The sequence below is a fragment of the Aethalodelphis obliquidens genome, unplaced genomic scaffold (genome assembly GCF_003676395.1).
Source record: "Aethalodelphis obliquidens isolate GAN/ISIS:26980383/991018 unplaced genomic scaffold, ASM367639v1 scaffold4, whole genome shotgun sequence".
Lineage (NCBI taxonomy): Eukaryota > Metazoa > Chordata > Mammalia > Artiodactyla > Delphinidae > Aethalodelphis > Aethalodelphis obliquidens.
The window spans coordinates 26,341,143-26,355,156 of NW_020837948.1; the positions used below are offsets into that span (position 1 = coordinate 26,341,143).

Below are 14,014 nucleotides of genomic sequence, written 5' to 3' on the forward strand. Positions count from 1 at the left end.
ACAATTTCAAAGAGTACTGATCAAGTATTCTGCAGAATGTCTTTTAATTGGGATTTGTCTGATGATTGTACTGTAATTTTTGCTATGTATTTAGGATTGTCAGTGCCTTCAAACACGTCACCAAAAATGTCAGAATTAGAAAATATGCCTCAAACACAAAAAGTCTGAAAACCACTAGTCTACCTCAAAGCAGATTGTAAATAGACGTAAATGAAGTTGTCAAGATGCTTATACCACCTCTGGTTTCAAACGTCAGTTTCAAAGAGCAAGGTAGGTTTACGGACCTTTCACACAGTGGCTAGATAGCAACCCTAATTTATAAACTGTCTGCACGTCACCCCAACATGGCCCAGGTCATCAGCCAACCCCACCTCGTTCCCCAGCTCTAGCTTAAAAGGGAAGACAACAGCTTTTCACCCACAGGTCATCACGGTAGTAATTCATCCAGAGGCAAAAAAGTTTAAACTAAGCATAATGGAATTCTGAGCTGTTCCATAGTTTTCAACAGAATATGTTTTTAAAGTACAAGCAGAAACAATGATCAAACTTTCAATGAAATATTTTCTTGTTTGCTTTTCAAACGAGTAAAGCCCAAATTAGGGAACACAAAGAATTATATCCTATTGACTTGTAATGTCTGGTCCCAGAAAATATTCTGTGGTGAAGCCATTGTGGATATTCTAGTAATTAAATCTGTACAACATACAGACTTAAAACATTTTTTGGGCGACCACTCTGCTCTCAATAGTGAGAGTGAAGTCACCAATCTTAAGTATTTGGAGCCCTTAACATTATTGGCAAGGCTGGGAATGGTACAACATTTAGCTCAATAAAAAAGACAATACCCGATATGTTCCCTGGAGCTCAAAATTCAAATTTTGTATTGGCATACACACAGGCCTAAAGATGTGTTCTCTGAACCAGAAAGGACTCACCGTGTTGGCCAGCTCTAGATAGCTTCCTCCTACAGAGTTGCCAAAACGCGGGGACTGTGTGAGCAGCTTGTGGAAAGCAGCAGCCTGCTGATGCAAAGAGCTTCCCCCATACTCAAGAAGCTTCTGTAGGGCTGACTGACTCTGCAAGTCCGGGCTCTGGAGGTCCCTGGCTCCCGAGTCGTATTCCCAGCTTTCCCTGGCCGCTGATAAGGCACCTAGGTCCAGGAGAGGCAGGGGCGAAAAAAAGATGTTTCCTATATTAGCCTGGGGGAGGCCAAGAGGCAATGATTTGGAACCTCCTAACTCATCCACGTGCCAGCGCGTCAGAACACATGTGGCGCCCAGGCTGCATGCTAAGCACTTTCCCTTTCAAAGTGACACATGGGGAGCTTGGAGATAAAAGCAGTTTTGGGCAAAGCATTCAGAAATAACTATCCAATGAATGTGTGCCTTCCCCGCACCCCAAGAGAAATGTTTAGCAAAAAGCACAGAAGAGCCAAGAAAAGGGAATCCAGATCAGAGCTACAGCTGTCTGTGATTTACACAGTGTTACTGTATGATTAGCCTTCTTACTGTCATCCTTTTTCCCAGTCGAGGAGGATGGAAGCAAGAGAGAAGATAGAAAGTTAGATACGGCACTTTGTCATAATTTTCTAGTGTCCGTGTACTCTTAACTGGAAGAAGCTACGGGAAGCTAGACTGTGTTTGCCAGTTAGGTGTAGCCACATGGCTGAGCTCTGAACAATAGAATGTGAACAGAAGTGATAAGCATAGCTTCAGAGGCTAGCTCATAAAACCCCCAGCATGTGGTTCTTCAGGCCCTTTGCCTCTGGCCCGGTTCAGATGGGCATGGCACCCTTGGAAGCCACGTGGTACAGATGGCAAAGCTGCACGATGGAAGATGCCTGGATCTGTGAATTACCTCCTGCCAGGAGGCTGTTGGCTGAACCCAGGTACCATGTTAACTTTATGTGATCAGGAAAGGGAAACTTCTTCTGTGATTGATCCACCATATATTTTTGGTTTGTGAGAGCAGCTAGGATTACCCTAACTATCACAGCAGATTAGAACCTAATTAAAGATGATAATCATTATAACAGCATGGTAAGTACAATGAAAAGTAGACCTAGAGAAGGTCTAAACCCGACTGCCCTCAAGGATGGGCGATATTCAGGGAAACCCTACTGGAGGAGAAAGACTGATGCTTCAGTCTCCACCTTTGCTAGAAAAATTAGATTTGGGGTAAAGCTTGCTCCTTTGTGTTCACTTCTGAGTAGAAGTCCCTTGTGGGTGCAGCTGGCTGGTGGATCCTGGGTCACATGCCTCTATCTTAGCTGTAAAGGAGGCTGGGAAATTTGTTTTCTGGCTTCCACTTTGGGGAGGTAGGATTTGTAAGATGAGACCTTTCCTAAGCATAGGAAGAGTACACAAAAGGCCTGGGCGGCCAGAAAATACGATGAGCTACACACTGTTCCGGGGACAGAGCAGTGAGCATGATGAGTTGCAGTCCCTGCTTGTGGAGTTTTCATTTTGGTGGGTCTTTAATACATGACTTTTAATTTTAAAAAAGGGATTCGTTAAAATGATTTAATTTGTACTATGAAAGGAGAACATATACAGATTCCTCTATAATTTACTTGAGTATAATTACATAGAGCAAACTACAAATTATGTACAGCAGGTTCTGATATGAATTTCCAATCTTCCCTTATTGGGTATTGGTGAATTTCATCAATGGAATTAGGAAAACTGTCTTTGTCTGGAACCACTTCAGATGGTTTCCCTCTACTGTTCATGTTCTGCTGATCTTGAGTCAGCCTGACACAACACTTTTTTCATACAATGCTGTATAGCTGGGGTGACATGTCTTTGTACCAAAGCAGACAACTCTGTTGTTATGTTTGCAATTGCCCAAAGTTTATTTTAATATTAAAGTCTATCAACTGTACTGCAAGGGTGGCTTTGCTTTCCATATCAGCATAGACTCCAAAATGCCTGCCCTTCCTCCCCACTGCTCCTCTGTATGCTGTCTGCCTAGCTGCCACACATTCTCTGTCCTGGCCCCAGCAATGTGTGGCCAGAAGACTGATCGATCTTAGAGTTGAAAGATGGGTTGAATCATTGATGGCCTCATAGCTCATACATAAGGCAAAAAAGCATAGCGCTGGGCCCTTGCCTTTTATGTTTCACCACGGTATTCCCAGTACCTTGCACATAGCCTGTGACATATCAGGAATTTAACACACATTTATTGAATGGATTGCTGAATTATTCACAGTTGTAGCACCTCAGGGTTTTACTTCTTAACCAAGAAAAGCAACATGGAGATTAATTTTAAGAATCAAAATAAATTATACACTTAAACTTTTTCTTCATGCAAAGTTCTTTATGAGAACTTCATTTCAAATAATAAATCACAACAGTTCTGGGATAAGACAGCCCAAGGAAGCTTCATTTGAATGTATTATGCTGTATTAACAGACCGAAACCCAGTTTCGGGCAGAGTTATAAAATCAGGTTAGCCAAGCTCCATGTTAATCAGCAAGATCAAAAGGCCCTCACTCTATTACCATAACAATTTTTGCTGAAGTGGTGCTGAGAATTCAGATCCTCTGCTAAGGAGCCAAGGTAATCATATTGGCATCCACATAAATGGACCACAAAAAAACAAAGTGTATTTAAAAAAAAATACAGTAGATGTGTATAACTGAGTCACTTTGCTGTACAGCAGAAATTAACACAACATTGTAAATCAACTATACTTCAATTAAAAAAACACAGTAGACTATTCCCATTACTCTCTTTTAATCTGTCTTCACATTACATTTTTCTGGATAAAACCCAACATTCCTGAGGCAAAATTCGCCATTTAATTTGGAAGAACTCACTGAAAAATTTCAAAAATGTAGGTCTAGTAACTATCTTCCTTTTACCCCTTGAAGCATGGTGGTACCTGAGGTTTACAGGCTCACTCTCAGCCTCATGCCAGTCTCTTTTCACTCCCTTGCTCACCTCAAAAGAAGCCTGTTGACCACAGGCAGATGGCCATGTTTTCTTTTCCTGAACATGGATACCATGTTCTATTGTCCCCCATGCTCACAATGCTCTCTGATGCTCTCGATGTCTCTTTATATAAGGACACTAATCCCATCATGAGGGCCCCATCACCATGACCTCATCTAACTATTCCCCTCCCAAAAGCCCCATCTCCAACAACTATCACATTGGTGGTTAGGGCTTCAACATATGAATTTTGGGGGACACAAATATTCAGTCCATAATAACCACTGAGCAGCTGCTCTCCAGGCCAGTAAGGACAGTGACTGTACAGCATCCCATTAAATACCAAAGGCCAAAGCACTCCCTGGGCCTAGAGGTCTCTGCATACACAGAACCAAAGGAGGCCATAATATCTGCCACCATAATCCTCTAGGGTGCTCTGAAGTAAGAAGTAAGATTTATACTTTTAAAAATCTGAATGTTTAGTGTTTAAAGGTGGCAGAGCACAGATTCCAAATGCTTCTCTTATCAGAAAAGCACAGGAAACAAGTGGCAATTTGACATCTTTATAAAATACATCACTGGGAAAACCCTGCTTTCAGAGAGGATGCTGCAACAGAAAATCTGCCAAACATTGAGATCCTTGCTCTGGTGGGTACTTGTCTATGAGCTAGGGCTTCAATCCCATTTTCAAAGTGCCACCCAGGTTTGGTTCCAAAGCCTGCAATTAATGCACTTATTCACCAAAGGCACTGTGCCACCTTGCCATGGGCCAAGCTCCTTGTGAGAATCAGGCAAACCAACATTTGGAACACCTGAAATTTACCTTAAAGATACTACAACAACCATGACAGCTAACATTTATTCAAAGCCAATAAGGGCCAGGCACTGTTCTAAGAACTTTACATATATTATCTTATATAGATCTACCCACAGTCTATGAATAGTAAAGTCATTTTTCCATTTTAAGAAAAAAGGTATTTTCTCTCTTTTAGCTTCATTTTATAGACTTTGCTCATTTGCATAGAATAGTAGTTAAGAGCTGGGGTTTTGTGGTCAGATTCACTGAGGTCAAGTCAAGAGTCACCATGACCAGCTATGTGACCTCAAGCAAATTATTTAACCTAAGCTTCAGTTTTCTCATCTTTAAAATGGGGATAATAATACGTATTTCATAGAGGTGCTGTGAGAGTTAAATAACAGTAAAATATGTAGAACGTATGAGACAATCCCTGGTATATGACAAACTGATCCAGAAATGTGAGCAATTATCTGGTCACACTTCACAACTTTAGTTATTTGGAACCCATTTTGGACAATTTATTAGGGAACAAATATATGAGAGAAATGTGTACCTCCCAGGTTCTGAAAGGTACCTGTTAAAATTACCAATTCTTTTTGTTTTTATTTATGAGCTGTTTTTTTTATTAATTTTTAAAAAATTTATTTATTGTTGGCTGTGTTGGGTCTTCGTTGCTGTGCGTGGGCTTTCTCTAGTTGCAGTGAGTGGGGGCTACTCTTCGTTGTGGTGCGAGGGCTTCTCATTGCCATGGTTTCTCTTGTTGTGGAGCACAGGCTCTAGGCGTATGGGCTTCAGTAGCTGCAGCAGGCAGACTCAGTAGTTGTGGCGCGTGGGCTCAATACTTGCTCCGTGGCGTGTGGGATCTTCCTGGACCAGGGATCGAACTCGTGTCCCCTGCATTGGCAGGCAGGTTCTTAACCACTGCTCCACCAGGGAAGTCCAAAATGACCAATTTTTAAAAAACAAACCTTTGGCACCTAACCAGTGGCTAAATTTTCATCAATAGTTTTGTACTTAATATCAGCATTACAGACAATAAAAGTAGCCAATTAGGTCACGGCCAAAGTTATGTTTCTCTGAGCATGGAATATTCCATTAACAACTCACAGTCTTTGGTTATCAGGTTTGATAGACTTTGCTTCTCTATTCTACTTGGCCAATTCCTACGTCCAGAGGACACCTGGCCTTCCTAACACCTGTGGCCAGCACCGTAAGGAAATCTGCACAGCCCGGCAGTGGCAGCAGCAAGGGCTGAGTAGATATGATTTATTCATCAGACTTGTGCTCTGGCCACCCTAGACACCCCTGTTTTCTACCTCCAGTTCTTTCTTTTCTATCCTTCATTTGAATGCCCGGGGCCTCTCATCACATCACAGGCAGGTGATAATGCAGAGTGTTTAGGGGATCCTGAGACATGTATTAACAGTATTTTATGAGTGGTCATTAATCTTTCATTTATGTGGATTGTTTAGAGAACACTGCCTAACTTATTACCTTCAGTGGCAAGAGAGAAAATACTCCTTTCGAAACACTGGAAGCAGCTACCTTTCTGAATTCAGAACTACCCCACCGACAGAAAGAAGCACAGGGGAATTTGAACAAATTGGCTGCCAGGTGTCAGCCTTCCCTGTCATAGCACATTTACTATTTCTAGATAATACTAACATCAACAGAAGCAGCAGTAAATCCTTTAGTCCAAAGGAGAATCACCATATGAGTCTTTGGTCATTTATTAATGTCAATTATTGGTACAAAATTCAGGAGCTCAATTCTCATGAGGGCCTCTAGCTTCCTACAGCACAAATTACATGCAAACACAGGCCAATTGTCTTAAAATCTGTGTCTGTGGTCTCAAGGAGGATTGGGTAGGAAAGGATAGTTTAAAAGACCTATGTATCCTTCTGAGAAAAAGCAAAAAAACAAAAAGTAATTCGAAGCACATATCCTACTAAGGGGAGGTGAACTTGCTGTATAGCACATGGAGCTCAGCTCAGTGATCTGTGATGACCTAGATGGGTGGGATGGTGGGGGGAGTAGGAGGGAGGTCCAAGTGGGAGGAGATATATGTAAAATATAGCTGCTACACTTCGTTGTACAGCAGAAACTAACACAACATCGTAAAGCAACTCTACTCCAATAAAAAAAAAGTCAGTTCTTTGGCCTTTGGCAATCTTTAGGAAGTGAGTCTATTAGCATCCTATTTTGAATACAGGTCACACGTGTCCTATCTGGGGACAATACACTGAATTTCAATGGAACATTAGGAATACAGTGGAAGATGCATTTTGAAATGCAACTCCCTCCCCTTTCCCCTGACCCCAAGACTATTGATAGGTGACAAGAAAGAAAGAAATGTATTTCTTATTGAAGTGTGCTTACCAACATCATCATCATTAGTGGATATTTCTTAGTGTTCCACTCTGTACAAGTAAATTCAACAGTCCTTAATGTATTTAAGCACAGGCTTGAGAACACTAAATGGAAGATAGTTTAGAGACAACCAAAGGGATAGCTGGAACTAACAGCCTTTAAAATTCTTCTCCAGCTTGAGAGTCTATTGTTCTGTTCTTTACCAACTATAATATAAAAGGCAAAGTGTGTGCCCTTCAGCAGTTAATAAAGATGTGGTGGTAATCATCCTTAACCTTTTTAAAAAACTAAAACTAATATTTGGTAGCTTGCTATCTTGGTTTGTCTAAACTAGACCTATGAAGGAGATAAGCAAGAGGGTTGATTCGGGGCTAAAGAATTCAAAGGAGAATTTAGGGAAAGTGTTAAAATGAGGAGGCATCGGAGTAAAGAAGAGTTAACTGAGTTTCACTTGACCCTGAGGCTGGCTTGGGGTTGGGGGGTGTAACACCTATGGTCTACAAGACTTTAAGATTTTTTTTTAAAAAGATCTGTTTCTCTTGGTATTTTGGATCAACTTATCCTTCTCTTACAAGGCATATTAATGGACCATGTATTCAGTAAGCCCTTGGTAGTCACTGATTTTTAAGTACCATAAGACTAAATGGGGATAATGCTAATCTGGACCTATTCTCTGTGGTGAGAAGCATCATACACATCCTTTGGTTGGCATGCCCATAGGGATGGTCGTATTTCTTGGATGAAAATTAGGATCAAAATGGGAAAATGCCGGGGAAGGGTGGGGGAAGGTGGGGAATACTCAAATAGGAATACAAAAATTGAGTGCTGATTCCAGCTTCTTAGCAAAAAATAGAATTATTTTTTATTCCTGAAAAGTTGGCATTTTTGTTTAAGCTTTTAAAAGGTGGTAGGTTATATTAATTTTCCAATGTTAAACCAAGCTCGCATTCAAGAGACAAACCCAACATAGTCAAAGTGTGTGATATCTTGTTTATGTATTATTGATTTTGGTTTGCTAGTATTTTGTTTATAATTTTTGCATCTCTGCTCAAAAGTAAAATTGGCCTATAATTTTTCTTTCTTACACTGAACCTCTCATGTTTTGGTATCAAGGTTATGTGTGAGTCTATGTGAGACTGGAATTATTTGTTCTTCCAGTGTTAGGTAGACCTTGCTGGTGAAGTTGTCTGGGTCTTGAGTGTTCTTTGTGGAAAGATTGTTTTAAATTACTATTTTAATTTCATTCTTAGTTATAAAACTATTCAGATTTTATATTCCTTAACGCATTATAAAACTATTCAGATTTTTTTCTTTTTTTGCAGTATGCAGGCCTCTCACCGTTGTGGCCTCTCCCGTTGTGGAGCACAGGCTCCGGACACGCAGGCTCAGTGGCCATGGCTCACGGGCCCAGCCACTCCACGGCATGTGGGATCTTCCCGGACCGAGGCATGAACCCGTGTTCCCTGCATCGGCAGGCGGACTCTCAACCACTGGGCCACCAGGGAAGCCCATCTACTATTCAGATTTTATATTCCTTAATGAATCAGTTTTAGTAAGTTCTATTTTCTGGAAATTTCTTTATTTCTTCTAAACTTTTAATTATATCAGCAGAAAACTATTTATAATATCTTCTTTTTGTTTATGTTTGCAGCATCTCTAGCAATGTCTGCTTTTCACTCCTGATACTGGGTATAATAATCCCTTATTTGGCTTGACTGGGTGACATAACCTTGACTCAGTTGCTATATGAGCAAATTAGAGGCCCCTGGATGCCCTATTCCTGCTACAAACATGCTACGCCTACATAGCATATGACCTCAGCCAACAAACCCAGATATTGCTAATCAACAGTGCCCAGGTGCTTTGCATTCCTAATGCTGGACCAAGAGAGTTCATGGTCTTCTTTTCCTCTGACCTCAACCTGGAGAGCCTTCCTGGACTCCCTGCTTGATTGGGTTGCCTGTTTGGCAGTAAAACTTTCCCACTCAGTATTCAATCCTTGCTCTCTAATGGTCTTTATTTATTTTTTTTCGTTTAACAACTATTTGTGCCTTATCTTTTTTCACTTTAGCATTCTTGCCAGGAAGTTATCAATTTCATAAATCTTTTAGAAAAACCTATCTTTAGTCTATACTGTGCCTCTCTCTATATTGTGTGCTTGTTTTCTATTTCATTGATTTTGGTTATCTTTATTATATCCTTTCTTCTCTTGTATTTGTGTTTATTTTGTTGTTCTCTTTCTAAATTCTTGGAATGGATGCTCAACTCAGCCTTTTTTCTTTTATCTTCTAATATATGCATAAAAAGCTATAAAATTTCCTCTAAGTGCTGCATTTCAATTGATATTTTCATAATCTTTCACTTCAAATTATTTTGAATTTCAATTCAAATTATTTTCATAATTTTGCCTTAGATCGAGGAACTATTTCAAGGTATGTTCTTAATTTCCTATCATATGGGGTTTTGGTAGTGTTTTGATTTATAGATTCACTGCATTACATTCAGAACACATGGCCTATGTTATTTCAGTCCTTTTAAATTTGTTGAGACTTGTTTTATGGCCTGTACATGATCAAATTTTACAAATGTTCCATGTACACTTGAAAAAAGAAGTATATCTTATAGTTGTTGGATGGAGTCTGTTTTATATGACCATTAGGTCGTTTATTAATTGGGTTGTTCAAATCTTACAGAGCCTTATTTATTTTGGCTTTTGTTTGTTTGTTTTGGTCTGCTTATTCCAGCAATTAATGAGAAATATTCTAATAATCCTTCATAATGATTATGGATTGGTATATTTCTCTTATAGGTGTCAATTTTTACTTCATTTATTTTGAGGCTTTCTTTATTGGGTAAATACAAATTTAAAATTGTTACATCTTTTTGGTGAATTTAATCCTTCACCATTTTGAAATTTTTGTGGTGTAATAAAAAATATATATTGGTTTTTGCTCCCTTTTCCTGGCACAGGGCTCCTAAAATTCTTGGAATTTCCTGAGTAAGAGTATCATTTGTATACTAATGAGATGACTCAAACGGACTGGAGAAGGGGAGTTATAGGGGCAAGAGACTGAGTTCAGCCATCAGCAGTTGATTTAATCAACCACGGCTACATAATAAAATCCCCTTAACAATGGGGTTCAGGAGCTTCCAAGTCGGTGAACACATCTACGTGCTGGGAAGGTGGTGCAACCCAGTTCCATGGGGACAGAGGCTCCTGTGCTTGGGATTCTCTGGGTCTTGCCCTATATACCTCTTTATCTGGCTGTTCAATTATTATACCTTTACAATAAACTGTAATAATAAGTATAGCACTTTACTGAGTTCTATTGTCATTCTAGAAATTATAAAAGCTGAGAAGGGTGTTGTGGAAACCCCTGAATTTGTAGTTGGCCAGGAAGAGGTACAGGTAGCCTGGGGATCCCCTTTGTGGGTGATGTCTGAAGTTGAGGCAGGGTTGTGGGATTGATGCCTTAACTTGTGGGGTCTGTGCTAACTCCAGGTAGCATCAGAGTTGAACTGAACTGTAGGACACCTGGTTGGGTCAGAGAATCAGAGACTTAGTATTGGAGTGATCTATTTGGTGTCAGGAAAAAAACCCACACCCTACTTTTTAACTTAAAGACAATTTTGTTTCCTATTATTATAGTTACTCCAGATTTCTTTTGTTGAGGAAGGCTTAACATACATTTTGCCATTGTTTTTCTTTCAAGCTTTCCATTGTTTTTCTTAAAATATTTATTTATTTTTTATTTATTTATTTAGGCTGTGCCAGGTCTTAGCTGCGGCATGTGGGATATTTATTGCAGCATGTGGGATCTTTAGCTGCGGCATGTTGACTTCTTAGTTGCAGTATGCACATGGGATCCAGTTCCCCGACCAGGGATCGAACCCGGGCCCCCTGCATCGGGAGCATGGAATCTTACCCACTGGACCACCAGGGAAGTCCCTCATTGGTTTTTGATTTATCCCTTATAAACAGCCCATAAGCAGATTTTTACAATCCACTCTTACCACTTATGTCTTTAACTATAGAATTTAATCTATTTACATTTAATTGAAATACTAATAGAAGGATTAATCTCTTTTCATCTTATTTTGTTATTCCTATATGTCTACTTGTTGTATATTGCTTTCTCTTTTCTTGCCTTTTGAAACATTTTCTCATTCTATATTTTACATCTATAGGTTTGAGAGTTAAATGCTTTCTATTTTACTGATTATGATAGACGTCACAACATACATCCTTAATTTATCAAAATCTAAAGTTTATCTATATCTTTACCTAGCTCTGGACAACATAAGAACCTTAGAAAACTTAAAATCTATTCATCCCACTCTCAACCTATATGCTTCTATTGTTGAATATTTATTTTCTGTTAAAACTCCAAGAAAAGTATTATTGCTTTTTACTGTTTATTTAAGTTTATTCACATATTTAACACTTTCTTTATTCTTCTTTCTCCCTTCCAACTCAGAACTTCTATCTGGAACCACTCTCATTTTGTTTTAAATATATCCTTTAGAATTTATCTTAATGAAGGTCTTCTCTAGGTTCATGTTTGTCTTTAAATGTCTTTATTTCACCCTGATTCTTGAAAGATACTTTTGCTGGGTATGGTGTGTTAGCTTGTCAATTACCTTTCTCAATACACAGAGGACAGAGGAATGCCATTGTCTTGCATTATTCTTGAGAGTCCGCTCTCAGCCTAACTGTTGCTCCTTTGAAAGTAATCTGCCTCTTAAAAAAATACTTTCCTAGATTTTCTCTTTATCTTCGGTGTTCTACAGGCTCACAGTAATGTGTCTAATTATGTTACTTGATATGTATATTTCTTGTAATTTTTCCTGCTCAGGACTCATTGGGATTTTGGAATCTACTGGTTAGTATCTAGTTTTCAAAAATTCTAAGCCATTACTTCAAATGCTTATTCTGCTTCATTCTTTCTTTCCTCTTCTTCTGAGAATCCAATTTTATGTTATGTCTCTCTTTCATATTTTACCTTTTACATGTGTTTCTTCCTCTGTGCTTTATAATGTCGTCTAACGTTTTTTCTATTTCACTAATTCTCTCTTTATCTCTAACTAATTTGTTGTTAATTTTAATTGTTTTATTTCAACTATAACATTTCTCATTCCTAGATGTCCATTTGGTTCTTTTTCAAATCTGCTTGGTTTTTTGGTTTTTTTTTTCTACCTTATATTTTCTTTCTGAACATAGTAAACATAATTACTTTATATTCTGAGTCTGATAATTCCAATAAATGAAATCTTGGTGGCTTTGTTTTTTATGTTAATTCTGGCTCATGGTATGTAGTCTCCTGATATACTTAGTAATTTTAGATACTGAGTTGCCCATATTCCTTGGAAAATTATTTGTGGAGATACTTTTAGAACTGCTTTACTCATCTCCAAGGCAACTTCTCTTAGAATACTCTGAGGGTTGTAGACTTCTGGTTCAACTTTACACAAAGGGTAGAGCCCTCTAATATTCTAGCACTTGAAATAAAGGTATATTTTATAAAATTCCCTACCTGAGCCGTCCTTGGAATTTGTCTTCTGTTCCCGGAACCCACAAGGTCATGTAATCCAAAATTCAATTTTACCAGGTTCAGACAATAATCTCAAGGTAAAAGTGGCTTGATGCTCCAAGCTTCCTCACTGACATATTTTAGATTCACAAATTTTACTACTTCACTAGATATTCAGGGTGTTAAAGGAGGGCTTTAAAACTATAGTCATTTCAGCTTTACAACCTGTTTCAGCTGGAAGATATATCCTGATATCTAATCATGTTACTTGATATGGGAATCCATATTTGTTCTTTAAAATATGACTTGTGTGAATTATGATGATGTAAACTACATATTCACAAATGGGCCATGCCTACTTTTCTTTTCTTGAATAATCTTGTTTTCCCTAAAATTAATACTTTGTATCTTTGTTTAGTTTTCTACGTATCATGAATTCAGCCTCAGTTTCTTTGCTAATTATCTAAATCTCCTCTTAATAATTTAAGATGCAGAGATATTCCATCAAATTTAGTCAGAAAAACTTATCTGGAGCTTTTTGACCTGCTGTAGTCCAGACTGGTTCCAAAGACCGTTATGCTTCACTTCTAACTTGTTTTCACTCTTTGTTTCATGGTTCCATGTATTCTTCTTCCTAGGTTAACTCCTTTTTTTGGGAGGTCTAGTAGATTTCTAAGAAATTAGGCATGGGAAATAAATTTTCTGAGACTTGGCATGCATGAAAACATTTATATTTTACCCTTATACTTCATTAATAGTTGGTAAAGAATTCTAAGTTGGAAACAATTCTTCAGACTTTTGAAGACAATGCTAATTTAATGTCTGTCATTGTTTTTGAGAAGTCAGAAGCCATTCTGATTCCAAATCTTTTATACTTGTGCTCTTTTGTTTTTCCTCTGAAAGTCTGAAGAATCTTTTTTTTTTTTGTCCCTAGTGTTATGAAATTTCACAATGATGTGTGTCTTAAAATTCTGTGGTAGGTGGTGCTTGGTCAGCCCCTTCTATCAGGAAACACATTCTTCAGTTTGGAGGACAATTTCATGGACCATTTTGTTGACGATTTCTCCCCGTGTTTTCTTTGCTCTTTTGAGAATGCCTATTATTTGGGTGGTAAACATCCTGCACCAGCCCTCTAATTTTTATCTTTTCTTTCCTATCTTAAATTTCTTTGTTTCTCTGCTTCTCTTTCTAGAAGATGTTCTTATCTTTATTTCTCATTCTTTTTGTTGAGCTTATAATTTATGCTATGTTTTTTCCAGAGCAGGTTTTTTAATGTTTCTCTTTATCCTGTTTTTTTTTTGTTTTTTTTTTTTATGGATACAATACTTTTTCCTGTATTTCACAGTATATGAAAGAGGGACTATTTTGAGTATTCT

The 14,014-nt window shown here is 38.3% G+C and overlaps 1 protein-coding gene across 1 annotated transcript in view; it reads right to left on the bottom strand.

Annotated features, from left to right (window-relative positions):
• The window catches only part of MCC (MCC regulator of Wnt signaling pathway), a 432,932-nt gene that overhangs the window by 324,740 nt on the left and 94,178 nt on the right, over positions 1-14,014 (bottom strand). Inside the window, exon 3 of the mRNA XM_027100123.1 lies at positions 936-1,150. Coding sequence (XP_026955924.1) covers positions 936-1,150 — 215 coding nt within the window. The remainder of the gene's footprint in view (positions 1-935; positions 1,151-14,014) is intronic.